The 20,717-nt window shown below is 39.5% G+C and overlaps 1 protein-coding gene across 9 annotated transcripts in view; it reads right to left on the bottom strand.

Annotated features, from left to right (window-relative positions):
• The window catches only part of dync2h1 (dynein cytoplasmic 2 heavy chain 1), a 474,884-nt gene that overhangs the window by 298,633 nt on the left and 155,534 nt on the right, over positions 1–20,717 (bottom strand). For all 9 annotated transcript variants that reach the window (XM_072263133.1, XM_072263132.1, XM_072263135.1 and 6 more), the window contains 6 exons: positions 20,251–20,497; positions 19,360–19,511; positions 18,578–18,722; positions 17,077–17,179; positions 6,081–6,248; positions 3,658–3,788 (listed from right to left, as the gene is read on the bottom strand). In XM_072263133.1, coding sequence (XP_072119234.1) covers positions 3,658–3,788; positions 6,081–6,248; positions 17,077–17,179; positions 18,578–18,722; positions 19,360–19,511; positions 20,251–20,497 — 946 coding nt within the window. The remainder of the gene's footprint in view (positions 1–3,657; positions 3,789–6,080; positions 6,249–17,076; positions 17,180–18,577; positions 18,723–19,359; positions 19,512–20,250; positions 20,498–20,717) is intronic.

Consider the following 20,717-nt stretch of genomic DNA (forward strand, 5'->3'; position numbering starts at 1 on the left):
ACATTCACTCACAAATTAAGAAATTGCACCTTATGGAAAAACCTACAAAACTTTTAAGGCTCAGATTTTTAAAAACATAGAACATTACAGCACAGTACAGGCCCTGCAGCCTATGATGTTGTGCCTATCTTTTAACCTACTCTAAGATCAATTTAGCCCTCCAAATTTAAACACTTCAAATCATCAATAATTTAACGGTGCTATTAATTTAGTTGTCAAAAATCTTGTTGCAGTTTGCTTAAAAGAATCTAAATAAGGGCTATTTTTCGAAGGTTAGGTGAATTAACATAATGCACTTTTCTTCATATATAATTTGGCTCGCTCTTTGAAAGGTACATTAGGCAGGCAATGGAATGCCTTTGTTAATTAACCTAATACACTTCTGCTGAAGTTAATATTGGAAGTAATATTTCCTCAGTTTTAATTATGCTCTCCTGTGAAAAATTTAGGTAAGACAAACATACACTGAGCAGACCCATGCATGTTTAATCTCCAACTACTCACTGGAACATTTGGTTATTCACACAACCGGAGGCAGTGTGTGTTTCAGAAAGGCATTTAAAGTGTAAACATCAATAACAGCCTTTTCTTCTTTTGCTCCACCAATAGAGAAGGTTGAACATTGGAATAAATTGATTTATTATTGCCACATGTTTTGCATGCCATCCATATACAACAGTGACTGAGGTAGTGGAAGGGAAAACAATAACAGAATGTGGAATAAAGTGTTACATTTAAAGAAGAAGTGCAATACAGCAAGACAATAAGGTGCAAGGCCATAAAGAGGTAAATTGTGAAGTCAAGAGTCCATCATATTGTACAAGGGGACTACTCAATAGTTTTATAACAGAACAGAAGCTGTCCTGGAGCCTGGTGGCATGTGCTTTCAGGTATTTGCATCGCTTGCCCATCAGGAGGGTGCAGAAACGATAATATCTGGGGTAGGTCAGGGCTCTTTGATTATGTTAGCTGCTTTACTGAAGCATCAAGAAGTGAGGACAGAATCCACGGAGGGGAAGATGGTTTTTGTGATTTCTTGAGCTATGTTCATACCTCTCTCTGCAGTTTTTTTATGGTCACGGGCAGAGCAATTGCTATACCAAGCCAAGAAGCAGTTGAATAGAATGCCTTCCATTCTGCATCAATAAAAATAGGTGAAGGTCAAATGGGATGTGCAAAATTTCTTTACCTACTGAGGTAGTAGGAACGCTGGTGCACTTTCCTGGCTGAGACATCTATATGGTTGGACCAGGACAGCCTTTTGGTGATATTCACTCCTAGGAATTGGAAGCTTTCAACCATCTCAATGTCAGCACCTTGGATGAAAATTGCATTTTTCCCCCCTACTTATTGCAATAATCAGCTCATTTTGATAACATTGAAGGAAATGCTGTCGTAATGACATCATGTCACTAGGCTCTCCCTCTCCTTCCTATACTTCAACTCATTGGTATTAAAGATTCAGTCCACTATGGTGATGTCATCTGCAAACTTGTAGATCGAGTTTGAAACAGAATCTGATAATGCAGTTGTGAGTGTATAGGGAGTAGAGGAGGGGGCTCAGGATAAACACAGTGGAGGTATAGCTGCCTGTCGCTACTAATGGCCTGTTGGCCAGAAAGTTAAGTATTCAGTTGCAAAGGGAAGTGTTGAAAACCAGGTCGAGGGGTTGGAGGTGAATTTGCTTGGAATTATAGTATGGAAGGTGGAGCTGTATTCAATAAACAGAAGTTTTAAGCAGGTGTCTTTAATAATAATAATAAAGCTTAGTCAGATAAAAGTTCTAAGGATATACTTTCATCAACGAAAACAAGAATCAGCACTCCACGCAAGCATATGAATTCTGATAAGTATACACCACTAAACTTAAATGAGACAACAACCTAGAAAAATGAACACATTATTACTATTGAAGAAAAAGTTAACCAATGGAAGAGCATGACCCTCCATGAAAGACATCCCCGTGATCTGAGTAGACTAAGTGGTGGACAAGCAACACACATAAAAAATGCTGGTGTACGCAGCAGGCCAGGCAGCATCTCTAGGAAGAGGTACAGTCAACGTTTTGGGCCGAGACCCTTCGTCAGGACTAACTGAAAGAAGAGGTAGTAAGAGATACAGGACACCAATGCAATGTAGCTAGGATCAGATCGATATGCTCCTTCATCCTGGTTTTGGTCAAAAGTCAAGCAGCAGCGTTTTGAAGAGTTAAAAATTGTCAATAGATTGCTTTGGAAGTCGAGTAAAAATTAAATTGTAGTAATCTTGTCTATTCAACCAAAGTCCAGATACTCCAGAGATGAGTGTAGCACCGTGGATATGTTTCAACAGTAGGCAATTTACAGTGGATCGAGGTTGACTGGGAGGTTGGATTTGGAATAAAATGTGTAATTGTGACTTGGAAAAAATGTCTGGTTCACTAATGTTATTGACTGGAGAACATCTGTCAACACTGCACAGTCTAGCTTAAGTTTGACTTGCAACCAACCAAATTGATTGACTCTTACCTGTTCTCAGAAATGCCCCGGAAATTACACAATAGTTTATTCCCACAAGCTTCCACATCCAACACACCATTCTCCTCAACTTCTGCCATCTTCAATGGGATCCTACCACTAAACAAATCTTTACCTTCCTCCCCTCCACTCTCTGCTTTCTGCAGAGATTGCTCTCTCCATTCACTCCTCCGCACTGATCTTCCTCCTGGCACTTATCCTTGCAAGCAGCATTAAGAGCTACACCTGCCAGCTCACCTCCTCCCTCACCACCAGTGAGAGCCCCAAACAGTCTTTACAGATGAGACAACACTTCACCTGTAAGCCTGTCAAGGTCATCCACTGTATCCGGTGCTCCCAGTGTGGCTCCTTTACATCAGTGAGATGTGACATAGATTGGGGAACCGTTTTGTTGAGCACCTTTGCTCTGTCCACAATAGACAGGATTCCCCTGTGGCCAGCCATTTTAATTCCACTGCTCACTCACACTTCAACATGTCAGTCCATGTCCTCCTCTACTGCAATGATGAGGCATCTCTCAGATTGCAGGAGCAATATCTCATATTCTATCTGGGTAGCATCCAACCTAACAGCATAAACGTTGATTTCTCTAACTTCTGGTAATTTCCCCCCCCCCTCCTCTTTTCCATTTCCTATTCCTGCTCCTTCTTTTCTCCTCACCTGCCTATGACTTCCCTCTAATGACCCTTCTGCTTCCCATTCTCCTATGGTCCACTCTCCTCTCCTATCAGATTCCTTCTTCAGCCCTTTAACTTTCCCACCTATAACCTCCCAGCTTCTCACTTCTCTCATCCTTCCCCAACTAACCTACCTTCCCCTTCATCTGGCTTCCCCTATCACCTGCCAGCTTGTACTGTACTCCTTCCCCTCCCTCCACCTTCTTATTCTGTTTTTTTTTCCCCCTTTCCTTTCTGGTATTAATAAAGGCTTTGTCAACTGTTTATGCGTCTCCATAATTGCTACTTTCACCTACCAGCATTTCATATGTCATGAATTTGTATGACAGGATTTTCCCTTCAAAAGGCCATTCAGACTTACCTTTACTAGATTATGATTTTGTAAGTATGTTGGTTATTTAAATGTAACAATTTAAAAATGCTATTCAATAATAAAGCTTGTAATACAACCAAGAAAACAGTACCTTTTGGATAACATCCTTCAAGTCAGAAGAACTTAACTTTCCCAGCATCTTTCCATAAGGAGGTAATGGCTGGTCCGGGGCAGTCATAGAGCCAGCTTCATGCCGAGCTCCCCAGGTTACATAAAATGAATCTTCACACAAACAAAAAATAATCAGAAATTTTAACATAAGACCACAGGACCATAAGACATAGGAGCAGAATTAGGCCACTTGGCCCAGCGAGTCTGCTCTACCATTCCATCATGGCTGATTTATTATCACTCTTAACCCCATTCTCCTGCCTTCTCCCCACAATGTTTGACACCCTGACTAACCAAGAATCTATCAACCTCTGCTTTAAATGATTTGGTCTCGAAGGCTATCCATGGCAATGCATTGCAATGATTTCCACAAATTCATCATGTTCTGGCTGAAGAAATTCCTTCTCATCTCTGTCCTAAATGATGTCCCTCTATTCTGAAACTGTGCCCTCTGGTCCTAGACTCACTCAAAAACAGGAAACATTCTCTCCACATCCACTCTGTCTAGGCCTTCCAATATTCAATAGATTTCAATGAGATCCCCACCTCATTCTTCTGAACTCCAGCAGGTTCATCCCCTGAATCATTCTCGTGAACTTCCTCTGGACCCTGTGCAATGTCAGCACCTCTTTTCTTCGAAAAGGGACCCTAAACTGCTCACAGTAATCCAGGTGCAGTCTGACCAATGCCTTAAAAAATCTCAGCATCACATCCTTGCTCTTATATTCTAGTCCTCTCAAAATGAATGGTAACATTGTATTTGCTTCCTTACCACCGACTCAATCTGCAAGTTAACTTTTAGGGGATCCTGCACAAGGGCTCCCAAGTCTCTCTCTGCACCTTTGATTTTTGAATTTTCTCCCTTTTTAGAAAATAATCTAAGTCTATATTCCTTCTACCAAAGTGCATGAGCATATACTTCCTCACACTACATTCCACCTGCCATTTCTTTGCCCATTCTCCCAACTTGTCCAAGTCCTTCTGCAGACTCCCTGCTTCCTCAATACTACCTGGCCCTCCACCTTTCTTTGTATCATTTGCAAATTTAACCACAAAGCCATCAATTTTGTCATCCAAATCTTTGACATATAATGTCAAAAGAAGTGATCCCAATACCAGCCCTTGTGGAACACCACTTGTCTCCGGCAGCCAACCAGAATAGGCCACCTTTATTCTGACTCTTTGCCTCCTGCCAGTCAGCCGATCTTCTATCCAGAGGAATACTATGGATTCTTGTCTTGGTAAGCAGCCTCATGCATGGTACCTTGTCAAAAGCCTTCTGAAATTCCAAGTAAACAACACCCACCAACTTTCCTTTGTCTATCCTACCTGTCATTTCCTCAAATAATTCTAACAGATTTGTCAGGCAAGCTTTTCCCTTAAGGAAACCATGCTGACTTTGGCCTACTTTATCATGCACCTCCAAGTACCCCGAAACTTTGTTTCCTCCGAACAATTTGATATCCACTTCTGTTCATGTCCCTTAATATAATTTTTTAAAAATACTTACTGGAATTATAAAATGGAGGTTAAACTAAGGTAAATCTATTGACACATACTTTTTAACAATTAAAATAATCCTTCATAACTGGTGTTGGGCAGCAAAAAAAAAACACAAGAAAACAAATCTTCTCCTTTAATATAATTGTCAGCCTGGTTTATTGGTAGCACACCTGCATCATCGTCAAAAAGTTTTAATAAGTGAAAAGAAAAATGTCTATATATCATTTTGTTACATATCTCAAGAGATTCAAAGAACATTACTTAAGGAAGCTATTTAAAATGATGAGGAAATTGCTAAGTTAGAATATTTCTCAAAATTGATTTAAGTTACTGTAAATAAGTTTCATTGTTAGTAGAGGAAGGAATAATACCCAGAAAAACTAAGGAATTTTCTGGCATTCTCAAACTGACATTGTGGGAAATACTATACACAAAATGAACCTTGAAAGAACAACCTATAAAAATTACACTCCTGCAGTGCAGTGCCTACACAATGTTGAAGTGTTAGCCAAATGTTCAGTTCCTCGTTGACTGGTAAGACCAAGTTATCTAATCAAGACAAGACTTCAGATGGGGCAGGTTGATACTATTGCCATTTGTAACTGGGCTATGATCATTAATGACAAAAATAAAAACTGGAGACAATATTAATCACAAATCTATTAGAAAATATAATGAAATATTCCAAAAAGGAACATGAACGACCTCATAAAGAACATAATATAAAATGTAATCTTAGTTCATCAGATCCATCATTATCCAAACGTAGTTCAGTAGAGACCTTGACACTGAAATTATTGCAGCATACATTTGTCCAAAATTCTCCTCCATTATTCTATCACTTATATAATTATTCTATATTTTTCTAATATTTCAGAAAAAAATGTAAAATACAATTACCCATTATGTTGTCCAGTAAATCAGATCCCCAATCTCCTCGAATAAATGATATTAAAATGTTGTCAAAAATATTTAGATTCTTGGATCCAACTATACGATCCCGGAACAAACGATGTGCCTCATACGCAACAACTTCAAGAACATGGTCCACTGATGTTTGTAGTTCATCTAATACCAATGATGAAAACAACTTTAACTTTAAAATGTTAATGAAACACAAAAGCAAGATCTTTTCATTCTATGATATTGCGAAGATTCATACCACAATATCAGAATAAAGATGCAGGCATATACAAGTCCATGTAAGGGAAATACTGTACATCCAATGAACAAAATTTCAAATCAATGATAAAAGTAATTTTAATGAATCAGATAATAGGAGGTAATGAGTTAATAAATCCTAATATACTATATATAATTATATTTGGGCATGTAATCCACAAACCATCAAATCCAAATATAATCATCGAAACACTGCATAATAAAAATGCATCAGACTTTTATTACTCACTTTCAGGGCCTTACAAGGGTGATTGTGGATATATTTTGTTAAAATTAACTGTACAGCTGAACTGGTCTCTCAACCCATTCCAGGAGCATTATGTTGGTTGATATAAGAGAAACTTGTTTCGCAGACTGGATCAGTGACAGACTGCTTTCTCTAAAAGACATGCATGAGCTGCTTTGGTATTAATCCAAGAGCATTCACAGCTATTTTTCTGGTATTAGCATAAATTCATTGAATTGTGCTCCACAGCATCTCTTGGTGGGATTTACACTCAGTAATTTTAGCTTGTTGGTCAAATACCATAAAACTACAAAATATTTCATATAGAACCAAAGTTGGAGTCAGTATGCAAAAAGTTTCTGAAAAAATTTTCAATTTCACTACTTTCCTATTATTGTTCTCTCGTTCTCCCAAATACATATTGAATCTACAATTCAAATGTAGAACTGGAATTTTTCTATGATTTCTTTTTATATTTTGCAAAACTTATATTTAACAACCAATTAATAATTTCAAAACAACAGCAGGATATAATATTCCCCAAATTATACGGCAATATTTTAGAAGATTTTTCAAGATATTGTTATAATGCATCATAGGATATACCAAAACAAATAAACAACACAAAATGCAATTTAGTACATTATAACAAATGCTAGTGACTCACTGCTCCACCTGGAAAGACGCTGCTTTCCCTCTCCTTCCCTTTCAGCATTTCACAGGGAACTTTCCTTTCATGTTGCCCCAGTGCACTCAACCCCACTAATTATCAAGTTACTGCAATTCTGACAAAAGGCGTTTAACTTGGAACATTAACTGTTTCTCTACTCATGTATACAGCCTGACCTGCTGCATATTTCCACTGTTTTCTTATTTAGTTTAGATTCCCAACATCTGTGTTTTGTTGATTTTCAAGCCAGTATAAATTTTCTTTCCAAAGGGGCATGTACATATCGATGCAGTTATGTAATAAAACCACTGGGTGGCACTGCATGCACCATACTCAGACTTTTGGAAACTGTAACAATTGGGACAGGTTAACCAAGTTATTTTTTCTAACTTTTTGATTTTTAAATTAAATTTAAAATTAAAATGCCAATTCATCAGTGCCCTGCATCTGTGGAGGGGAAAGCCCACCACTAGATATTGCACGTTCCACCTTAAAAGACACTTGAGCACAAATGTCGCCATGGAGCTCAGCTAGGCAGTTGAGCTGATTGACATTTTCAATGATCTTCAGCTGGACTTGCTTATGATCAAAACCAAACCCCAAGCAGTCCGGTGCACACAGTTTGTAAGTACTAACTGAATATCAATACTAATTTACAGTAATTTTTACATTCCTGCATCACAATTAGTATGGCTACTAAGCTCTTGAGGGACACACTCAGAAAGCTAGAATGATGAACTCAGCAAGCCAAACAGCATCTACAGAGAGGAATAAGCAATCAATGTTTTAGGCCAAGACCCTTCATCAGGACCTGAGTTACTCTGGTTTTCCAGCATCTACAGAATGTCTTGTGCTCATGATTTGCACAATCATCTCTTCAGCTCTCAAAAATTTCATTATTCATACAATTTTCAGTGAAACCATTTCCCAGCTAATACCAGCTTCTGATGGTGCCCAACATTTTGAGCTTCTTATAACAGTGGTCCCCAACCTCCGGGCCTCTCTATGCAATCGGCAATCGCCCCTGATCTGGGCAGACATTTACGTACCGGGTGGCACCTAATTAATTAGCTTGTTTATTTCAGCTTTTTTTCTTAAAGATGTGCTGGGTGCATCCCGGCTACCACTGCACCCTTGCATGCTTCGCGGCCCGGTATCGGTCCACAGCCCGGAGGATGGGGACCACTGTCTTATAATGCCACTCCTAATGCACTTTAGGCTTACATCTTCACAAGAAGAAAGTTAGGACAATTGCTCACTAGCCATGTCCCCCATTCCTCTGGACAGATGGGACACAAAATGAAACTGTATAACTGTTTGGACCCAATGAAAGATGGTTTGTTTCCAAAGTAACATCCAAAATGTACACACACAATTTAAGCCCAAAATGCATTAGATCTACTACGTAGATGCTGTCTTGCTGATCACAAGTAGAGCAAGTATATTCCAATGAGAACCAGTCTGTAATGCTGGTTTTACATCAATGCTACCAACTGATTAGGGAGATGGACACAGAGACTATAGAAGTGAGGCCAAGCAGCAGTGAGGTCAGGGACTGTACACAGATTATAGAGGAGGAGGTGTTTACCAACTTGAGGTAAATTAGGATGGATAAATCCCCAGGGCCTGACAAGTTGTTCCCTCCATCCCTGTGGGAGGCGAGTGCAGAAATTACAGGGGCCCTGGCAGAGATATTTAAAACATCCTTAGCACATTGGCCTTCATAAATCAAATTACTGAATACAGGAGTTGGGATGTTATGTTGAAATTGTATAAGAAGTTGGTAAGGTTTAATTTGAAATATTGTGAGAAAATCTGTAGATGCTGGAAATCCAAAGCAACACAAACAAAATGCTGGAGGAACTCAACAGGTCAGGCAGCATCAATGGAAAAAAATAAACAGTCGAGATTTCAATCTGAAACTCTTCCTCAAGACAGAGAAGGAAGGAAGAAGACACTAGAATAAAGAAAGTGGGGGGAGGGGAAGGAGGCTAGCTGGAAGATGAGGGGTGAAGCTAGGTGCGTGGGAAAGATCAACGGCTGGAGAAGAAGGATCTGATAGGACAGGAAAGTGAACCATAGGAGAAATGGAAGGAGAACCCGAGGGAAGTGACAGACAGGAAAGAAGAGGTAAAAGGTCAGAGTGGGGAATAGGGGAATAGAGGAAGAGGGAAAGAGGGATTTTTTAACCAGTTTTGTCAGCTACCTAAAGGAAAGATGTCAATAAGATTTAAAGAGTGAAGAGAAAATTTATCAAGATGCTGCCAGGACTTGAGGGTCTGAGTTACAGATAAAGGCTGAATAGGTTAGAACTTTACCCCCTGGAGAGCAGGAGACTGGGGGGGGGGGTGGGGGGGTTGACAGAGGTATACAAAATTATGAAATATAAATAGGGTAAATGCAAGCAGACATTTTCCTCTGAGGTTGGGTGAGACCAGAGCTAGAGAACATGGGTTAAGGGTGAAAGGTGAAATATTTAAGTGGAACATGAGAGGTTACTTTTTAATTCAGAGGGTGGTGGGAATGTAGAACTAGCTGCCTTCAGAAGTGATAGATACAGTTCGATTTCAACAGTTAAGGGAAATTTGGATGGGTACATGCATGTGCGGGGTATGCATGGCTATGGTCTGAGAAAGCAGGTTGATGAGACTAGGCAAATTAATAGTTTGGCATGGACTAGATGGACCGAAGAGCCTGTTTGTGTGCTGTGGTGTTCATTGACTCTATAACTCGATTTGTATTCTAAAGGCATGTCCTTCTTTTGTGCCCTCTGGTCCTAGACTCTCCAACTATTGGAAACATCCTCAGCATATCCAATCTATCTAGGTCTTTCAATATTCAGTAGATTTCAATGAGATCCACCCTCATTCTTCTAAACTCCAGCGAGTACAACCCAGAGTCATGAAACACTCCTCACACATTAATCCTTTCATTCCTGGGATCATTCTCATAAAACTCCTTTGGACCATCTCCAACGCCAGTACATTCTTTCTTACAACACTCCAAATGTGCTCTGATTAATGCCTTATAAAATCTCAGCATTACATCCTTGCTTTAATATTCTAGTCCTCTATAAATTAAAGTTAACACTGCGTTTGCCTTCCTGACTATCACCTCAACCTGCAAGTTAATCTTTAGGGAATCCTGTGCAAGGACTCCCAAGTCAGCTTGCACCTCCAATTTCTGAATTCGCTCCGTTTAGAAAATATTCTACACCTTTATTCCTTCTACCGAAGTCCATGATCATGAACTTCTCTACACTATCCTTTACTTCTTTGCCCATTCTCCTAATCTGGCTAAGTCCTTCTGCAAACTTCCTGCTTCCTCGACACTATATGCCCTTCTATCTATCTTTGTATCATTTGGAAATTTCACCACAAAGCCATCAATTCTGTCATCGAGATCATTAACATATAATCTGAAAAGTTGGGGACTCAACAACAACTTCTGTGGATCACCACTAATCACAGGCAGCCAACCAGAAAAGATCCCTTTTATTCTCTTTCTTTCCCTTTGGCCAGTCAGTCAATCTTCTGCTCATGCTAGTATCTTTCATGAAAGTGGATTGGGAAAACCAGGTCAGTACAGGACCTCAAGAGAGAGAATTTGTAGAATGTCTAAGGGATGGCTTTTTAGAACAGCTTGTTGTTGAGCCTACTAGGGGATCGCTGTGCTGGATTAGATGTAGTACAATGATCCAGAAGTGATAAGAGAGCTTAAGGTTAAGGAACCCTTAGGGAACAATGATCATAATATGATTGAGTTCACTTTGAAACTTGAGAAGGAAAAAATAAAATTCAATGTGTTGGTGTTTCAGTGGAATAAAGGAAATTACAATGGCATGAGAGGGGAACGGCCGAAGTTGACTGGAAAGGGACATTTGCAGGAAAGACAGCAGAGCAGCAATAGCTGGGAGTTTCTGCGAAAAATGAAGAAAGTGCAAAACAGATATATTCCAAATAACAAGAAATTTTCAAAGGGAAACTACCGTGGCTGACAAGTGAAGTCAGAGCCAAAGTGAAAGCAAAAGAGAGGGCATACAAGGAAGCCAGAGCTAGTGGGAAGATAGAGGATTGGGAAGCTTTTGAAAACTTGCAGAAGGAAACTAAGAAGGCCATTCGGAAGGAAAAGATGAATGATGAGAGGAAGCTGGCAACTAATATCAAGGAAGATACAAAAAGCATTTTTAAGTATATAAAGGGTAAAAGAGAGTTGAGGGTAGATGTAGGACCAATACTAAATGACGCTGGAGATATTGTAATGAGAGATGCAGAGATGACAGAGGAACTGAATGCATATTTTGCATCAGTCTTCACAGTGGAAGACGTCTGCAGTATACCGGACATTCAAGAGAGTCAGGGAAGTGAAGTTTGTGCAGTGAAATTTATGACTGAGAAGGTGCTCAGGAAGCTTAATGGTCTGAGGTTGGATAAATCTCCTGGACCTGATGGAATGCACCCTCGGGTTCTTAAGAAACTAGCTGGAAGGATTGCAGAGGCATTAACGAAGATCTTTCAAGAATCGATAGATTCTGGCATTGTACAGGATGACTGGAAAATTGCAAATGTTACTCCGCTATTTAAGAAGGGTGGGAGGCAGCAGAAAGGAAACTATAGACCTGTTAGCCTGACATCCGTGTTTGGGAAGTTGTTGGAATCGATTGTTAGGGATGAGTTTATGGAGTATCTGGAGGCACATGACAAGATAGGCCAAAGCCAGCATGGTTTCCTGTAAAGAAAATCCTGCCTGACAAACCTACTGCAATTCTTTGAGGAAATTTCAAACAGGGTAGACAAAGGAGATGCAGTAGACGTGGTGTACTCAGATTTTCAGAAGGCCTTTGACAAGGTGCCGCACATGAGGCTGCTTAGCAAGATAAGAGCCCATGGAATTACAGCGAAGTTACCAACATAGGTGGAGCATTGGCTGATCAGCAGAAAACAGAGAGTGGGAATAAAGGGATCCTATTCTGTCTGGCTGCCAGTTGCCAATTGAGTTCCACAGGGGTTGGTGTTGGGACCGCTGCTTTTTACGATGTATGTCAATGATTTGGACTACGGGATTAATGGATTTGTGGCTAAATTTACCGATGTTACAAAGATAGGTGGAGGAGCAGGTAGTGTTGAGGAAACAGAGAGCCTGCGGAGAGACTTAGATAGTTTAGGGGAATGGGCAAGGAAGTGGCAAATGAAACACAATGTTGGAAAGTGTATGGTTATGCACTTTGGTGGAAGAAATAAACGGGCAGGCTATTATTTAGATGGGGAGAGAATTCAAAATGCAGAGATGCAAAGGGACTTGGGAGTCCTTATGCAAGATACCCTAAAGGTTAACCTCCAGGTTGAGTCAGTTGTGAAGAAGGCGAATGCAATGTTGGCATTCATTACTAGAGGTATAGAATATAACAGCAGGGATGTGATGTTGAGGCTCTATAAGGCACTTGTGAGACCACACTTGGAGTATTGTGTGCAGTTTTGGGATCCTTATTTTAGAAAGGATATACTGACATTGAAGAGGGTTCAAAGAAGATTCACGAGAATGATTCCAGGAATGAAAGGGTTACCATACGAGGAACGTCTGGCAGCTCTTGGGCTGTATTCCCTGGAGTTCAGGAGAATGAGGGGGGGATCTCATAGAAACATTCTGAATGTTAAAAGGCCTGAACATATTAGATATGGCAAGGTTATTTCCCATGTTAAGGGATTCTAGGACAAGAGGGCACGTCTTCAGGATTGAAGGACGTCCATTTAGAACTGAGATGCGGAGAAATTACTTTAGTCAGAGGATGGTAAATCTGTGGAATTTGTTGCCATGAGTGGCTGTGGAGGCCAGATCATTAGGTGTATTTAAGGCAGAGATAGATAGGTTCTTGATTAGCGAGGGCATCAAAGAGTATGGGGTGAAAGAAGGGGAGTGGGGATGACTGGGAGAATTAGATCAGCCCATGATTGAATGGCGGAGCAGACTCTATGGGCCAAATGACCTACTTCTGCTCCTATATCTTATGGTGTTATACCACAGGGTCTTATCTTTTTTAAGCTGTTTCATGTGCAGTGACTTGTCAAGGACTTTCTGAAAATCAAAGCAAGCAACATCCACTGATACTCCTTTTGTCTGTCCTGTTTATAATTTCCTCAAAGAATTCTATCAGATCCGTCAGGTAAGATTTCCTTTTAAGGACACCATGCTGACTTTGATCTATTTTATCATTTGTCTCCATGTACCTTGAAACCTCATCCTTAGTAATGGATTCCAACATATTGCCAACCACTGAAGTCAGGCTGACTGACCTATCATTTCCTGACTGACCTATCATTTCCTGTCTTTTGCCTCCCTCTCTTCTTAAAGAGTGGAGCGACATTGGCTATTTTCCAACCCTCCTGAATGACTCCAGAACATAGTGATGCTTAAAAGCTCACTACTAATGCCTCCACAGCCTCTTCAGATACCTCTTTCAGAATGCTGGCATGACCTTGTGACTTATCTGCCCTCACAGCTTTCGGCTTCCGACATGCCTTCCGGTTACTAATAGCGACTACACTCACTTCTGCCCCTGGCACTCCTCTCAATCTCCGACATGTGCTAGTGTCATCCACAGTGAAAACTGAGTCCGAAATCAAGTCCCAGTCTGGCCAACAGCTGTGGCAGAGCTCACATACTCTAACAGGTTACAATACAAAGTCGGACAGCATTACCGACAGTAGCACTTCCCTTCCCAGTGAGCTGAACGAAAAGGAACAGGTATGTCACCACACACTGACAGTCTCCAGTGCACCTACGCCTACAGTCACCTTATGGACAAAGATCAGTCTTCCAGAACTGGGAAAAGCATTAGGGCTAAATGGTGTCCCTGGAGATGTTCCTAGATCCGATATAAACCAATTGGCACAGGTATTTGCAGAAATATCTAGCCTTTCCCTGCTTCTGGCTATGATTCCCTCCTATTTAAAGAAGACCACTATCAGCAGAGCAGCAAAGAAAAAAAGATAACATGCCTTAACAACTAAAGTCTAGAGGCTGTGACACCCTGGCATCATGAAGTGCTTTGAGAGGCTGGTCATGGTACCTAAATCCAGTGCGATGTACTGACCACTGAAACAGGTCAATGGCAGTACCACCTCCCTGGCCCTATATCCATTCCTGGAGCATCTGGACAGTAAAAAACACCTATTTGGACTATTTTTATTAACTACAGTTCTGCATTTAATATTATTATTCCAAACAAACTAATCACCAAACTCCAGGGTTCTGGGAGTCAATGCCTCCATCAGAATTGCATCTTGATTTCCTGACCAACAAACCTCTAACAGTAAGGGTAAGCAGCAAAACCTCCACCATGATTATTCCAAACACTGGTGCTCCACAAGGCTGGCAGTCCCCACACCCTATTCCCTTGACTGTATGGCCAAGTTTTACAAGTTTCATCTACAAGTTTACAGATGATACTACCATAGTTGGCCTCACCTCTAATAAAAATGAATCAGAATAAAGAAAGAAGATAAAGAGCTTATTGACATGCTGTCATGACAGCAACCTTTCCCTCAATGTCAAAAAAAGAGCTGGTCATTCATTTTAAAAAGAGAGACAGTGCACATCTTCCTGTCTACATCAACAGTGGTGAGGTTGAGAAGGTTGAGAGCTTCAAGTTCCTAGGTGTGAACATCACCTGTCCTGATCCAGCCACAAAGATACCAAGGCCAAGAAAGCTTACCAACGCATCTACTTCCACAAGAAGCTAAAGAAATCTAGTAGAGACACATCAACCCTCACCATTTTTAATCAGTGCACCATAGAAATCAATACTGTCTGGATACATAACAACTTGGCCTGGTAACTACTCTGCAAGTGACCACAAGAAACTATAGAGTTGTGGACATACGTAGCTCAGTGCATCACAGGGACCAGCCTCCTCTCTATGGACTCTGCCTATACTTCTCACTGCCTCAGTAAAGCAGCCAACATAATCAAAGTCTACACCCATCTCAAACATTCTCTCTTCCTCCCTCCAATCAGGAAGAAGATACAAAAGCCTAAAGGTACTACCACCAGGTTCAAGGGCAACTTCTAGCCCAATGTTATCAGATTCCTGGATAGATTGTTTGCACCATAAGATCAGAATCAGAATCAGGTTTAGGACCATCCGCATATGTCGTGAAATTTGTTAACTTTGCAGCAGCAGTACATTGCAATATAAGATAAATATAAAAAAATTTCAGTTACAGCAAATATATGTATAAACAGTTAAAATAAAATAGTACAGAAACAAAAATAATAATAAGTGAGTTATTGTTCATGGGTTCAATGTCCATTTAGAAATCAGATGGCAGAGGGGAAGAAGCTATTCCTGAATTAACGAGTGTGTGCCTTCAGGCTTTTGTACCTCTTTCCTGATGGTAACAATGAGAAGAGGGCATGTCCTAGGTGATGGGGTCCTTAATAATGGACACTGTCCCTCTGAGGTACCGCTCCTTGAGGATGTCTTCTGTACTAGACAGGCTAGTACCCATCTTGGAGCTGACTAATTTTACAAATCTGTAGCAGCATACTTCGATCTTATGCAGTAGCTCCCACCCCCATCCCCATACCAAAGGGTGATGCAGCCAGTCAAAATGCTCTCCATGGTACCTCAGTAGAAATTTGCAAGTGTCTTATATGACACACCAAATCTTCTCAAACTCCGAATGAAATACAGTCGCTGTCTTGCCTTCTTTATAGCTGCATCAATATGTTGGGATGAGGTTAGGTCCTCAGAGGTATTAACACCCAGGAACTTGAAATTACTCACTCTCTCCACTTCTGATCCCTCTATGTGGACTGATGTGTGTTCCCTCATCTTACCCTTTCTGGTCCACAATCAGCTCTTTCGTCTTTCTGACATTGAGAGCAAAGTTATTGCTGTGACAACACTCAACTAGGCGGTATATCTCACTCCTAAGCACCCTCTCGTCACTATCTGAGAATCTGCCAAGAATGGTTGTATCATCAGCAAATTTTTAGATGGCATTTGAGCTGTGCTTAGCCACAGTTATGGGGTAGAAAGAGTAGAGCAGTGGGCTCAGCACACATCCCTGAGGTTCCCCAGTGTTGACTGTCAGCAAGGTGGAGATGTTATTACCAATCTGCACAGATTGTGGTCTTCTGGTTAGAAAGTTGAGGATCCAGTTGCAGAGGGAGGTACAGAGGCCCAGGTTCTGTAGCTTACGATCAGGACTATAGAAATGGTGGTGTTAAATGCTGAACTGTAGTCATTAAATAGCATCCTGACATAGGTATTTGTATTGTCCGGGTGATCCAAGGCTGCATGGAGAGTCAGTGAGATCACATCCGCTGATGAACTCCTGACCTCATAATGATCTTGCACTTTATCATTTACCTTAACTGCATTCTTTCAGTAGCTTTTACACTTTTTTTCTGCATTGTTTTACCTTCACCCCTTCACCAAGCTTAATGCACTGTGTAATGATTTGATCTGTATGAACTGTATGCAGACAAGCTTTTCACTGTATCTTAGTACACATTTGATAATAATAAACCAAAGCCAAATAATCTAATAATCACTAATTTTTTTACATATCTTTTTGAATTAAGCTTTCTAACTGTCAGGCAGAGAATAGACATATTAAGAGAAATGCAAAGACAGAAATTAGTAATCTGTATTTTCCCCATTTCATTTGAACTTTTTTTAGAAAATGCCTTTTATGAAAGGAAACAGATTCTCTGTTGATAGTTACAGAATTTAAATATTCATTTCACAGGAACAAGTTAGAACAAGGGAGAAAAGAGAATAAGGTATGACTTTTAGTTAATGAGGATCTTACCTCCCTCAAGGTCATAGCGAAACAACCCAAGTACCCATTGAGTAAGAATGCAAGGAGTAAAGAGGTAATGACCATTATCGTCTACTGTGAACTTTGTCCGAACCTGTATAGAACAGTAAACAGTTTATTAATATAATAAAAATGAAAGCAATTTTAATGCAGCAACCAATTGTTTGATGTGGCTTTGTCAATATGCCATCTGTTAATAGTTCTAAATAGTCACCTTATGCATTTACCAGTGGCCAAAATGATGTGCAACTGCAAAGTACCAAATTATTTTCTCAATTTTCTTTGAAAAATTACACAGAATAGGAACATAACATGAATAACATTATTAAGAACATTTAAGGGAACAAACTAATTGCCACAGTTTCTCTTCTGTGTTCTTTTCAGAATGTCTTAACATCCTCTACACCCAATTTAGTATTTTTGAGAAGATTTGCAGCACCATCCAAGTGAAAGGAACCCCTCTTTGGTGGTTTACTTAAATATGGTTGACAAACTCTGGCAGCATAATACATCGGTGATAAAATACAGTGCTGTTATTTGAGGTTACTCTAACATCAGCTCCCAAAATGCAGCAAGAGCATTTGCATGGGAATAGCGCCATCTGCTGGTCTTTCTCATGCCATACACTGGCCTAACTTGGCTAACTTCTGATTTGTTGATCCTATTGATGAATCTATTCTAAACTTTTATGCCAATATTTTTAAATTGTATAACAAAGGGAGAGGAAAATTTACTGATGTATTTTGTTTTACCACCCATAAAACTAATAGTTTTCATGCTTTTGCAATCAGTGATAAACATTGATCTAAATTTTCCAACTCAACAAATAAACGTCTGTATAAATAGTGGTCACAAATTCGTCATCTTCAATTACACCAATAATTTTCACACGTTGGTCTAAATCATAGGCACCACATAGCAACAGGCAAAGGTATTTGGAAGCTCATCTGATTTACATTTTTGATCTTTCCATGCCCAGGAAAATCTCTAGCCTGGGAAAAACAGTTGATTAAAAAATGTGTTTGCTGGCTGGACTTTTATTTTTGTACATGGACTCTACCACCTTAACTACGAACCCAGTTCTGATGAATGGTTACCTGCTCTAAACGTTAGCTCTTCACCATTGCTGTCTAATATACAACAAATCTCTAGCAGTTTTGTCTTTTATTTACTATCCTTTGCTAGATATCCAAAAATTGTAATGAGCATTGCTTTGGCACAAACAAGAAGAAATCATACATCATGCATTATTTGCTTACAATGGATCATTATTGGGCAAGCTATACCATTGTACAAAAATAATGATGCTGGCAGATTAATATTGGAAGAGAAGTACACCATGGCCTGGTAAAAGATGTCATCACCTGCTCTCTCATTATCCTCATCACCAACCTCTTTCTCTGCAAAACTCAAATTATCTCCCAAAAGTCACTAATGAAAATTAAAATTTAATTTAGTATTAAGTGTATCAGAAGTAACGCGTTTCACAAACCTGTTCATAAACTTGTACTAGTGAACTGGCCAGCTGATGTATTCGGGTAAGACTCCCCCATGTAGGATGATTTTTCAGATTCTTATGTAGCACAGGCTGCAAATATGCACTGTATATTGCCTGCAGTTGCTCTCTATCAGGATAACTAAAATTAAATTAAGAACAAACATTTCTCAACAAGAGGAATGGGGACTTTACCACCATGTTGCATATTCTATATAATACTTCACCATTTCACCAACCACCCCTCTCCCACACAACAGGCACACTACAGACAGTGAGTTACACACGTACGTGGGCACCACCAGTCACATCAGTAATTTTCGTTTTTTGAGGCTTCATGGTATCCAGTCCCTCTTCAAACAAATGGGATCAAAAATAAAAATGACCAAATTTCAACATAGTCACTCTAAAGTACTATAAAAATTAAACTTCCCTTGGTCCTGCTAGTGAAATGAATGTGAATGAGCTACTGATAAAAAGAGGCTCTCAGCTGCAACTTCATAGTTACATACTTCTTTGTCACATTTCCAGTGTACAGCCTCGACTTTTGCTTAATTATAATTATTTTAAAAGGCTCCACTGCATCATAAGGGAACTACTCTTGTTTTTTTTCTTCTAACCATAGAAAGACTTGAAGGAGCATAGCCTCTCAAAATACATAGAGTGTGTTTGGGCAGCCTACCCAGCACATAGCATTTATGATCCATAGTACTGATACACCATAACTTAACTCACAAATAGTATTCTATATAACTTTCACCAGGAAGAATAGTACTTACTTTATTGTACAGATCCTGACAATAGATGTAAATCTTGTTGTTAGGGCATGTCGTCCCATAGCTCCACCAACTGACATTGAAGCCACAATCTGAATATGTTCTAATCCAACCCATTCCAAATTCTCATCATAAAATCCACGATAAGTCAATACCTTTTGAAATTTTAGTTCAATAAATACAAAGGAAATACAAGTTTATAAACTAATTAGAAGGCCACCAAGCTGTTGTTAGAGATTGAATAAATGATACTGTATAAGAACTTAAGTATAAATTTTGAATTTTCTATCTTTTAAGACCCCCATGGCTCTTGTACTTCCAAATAAAACTTGCCGTTAGGATATAGGGAATGTCCTACCCTCCCTCAAATAACATATTTCCAAGAATGCCTTCAGAAGAAGCAAAGTATGGAGCTTAATTTTAGTTTACAAACCAGAGGTCAAATCATTAACTAAGTACAATCTGGCCACAATTCTGTAGCTCAGAACAATTGATTACATTCCAGAAGACCTATTTACTATTTATCATATTGAAATCGCAGGTTATGAGTTTAATCCTCATATAGTTCAGTCTTTTTTTTTCCTACTCAGGCTGTCTCTCAGGGTTGAAGATGATTCATAGTCTATTGGGTATGGAAGCAATTTAAAGAGAGAGAACAAATGAGAAAAAAATGACAATAACAATAATACAGCTTCAAAAATAAAATCCTCCAAGTTAGGATGACCATCTATTGCCCAGTAGGATTTCATATACATCATGTCAATCATACTGTTAACCATGTTAAATGATTCCAAAACATTTAAGTACTATGCTGTAAAGCTGCATAAAACTAAGCATAAAAACAGCTAAAGTAAAAATGACAAATACACATAATAAACAGAATAATCATCTAACCTGTTGCAGTAAAGCAATAACACTGCTGGTTCCCCACTTGTCTGGTTTGGGTAGATTAATATCTTTCAAGTATAATACTAAATGTTCACAATCCCTGGGCCTGTATACATGACCAGTGTTGGAACTTATAACCATGCACGTCTGGCTCAACTTTTGCAGAATATGTCGAGGTGAGGTCTGTGCACTACAGTGAACTGTTGCAATCTGTGTGGATCTGAGCTGAGAGAAAGCATAACGAAGAAGCATCCTGAAAATAAAAATGAACCATTAAAACAATTCTCTTCATCTCATTATTGGGGACTAACCAGTAATCACAGGCACAACTTATAATTTTGTGTTTAATAACAGAACTTTGCAAAAAGAAACAAAAGATTTAGGAACAGGTCTAGCAACAAAAGATTTAGGAACAGAACAATGTCCCATTTTCCAAGTGGAGCAATTATTATTCAGCCGATTTGCTTTTCAAA

The sequence above is a fragment of the Mobula birostris genome, chromosome 7 (genome assembly GCF_030028105.1).
Source record: "Mobula birostris isolate sMobBir1 chromosome 7, sMobBir1.hap1, whole genome shotgun sequence".
Lineage (NCBI taxonomy): Eukaryota > Metazoa > Chordata > Chondrichthyes > Myliobatiformes > Myliobatidae > Mobula > Mobula birostris.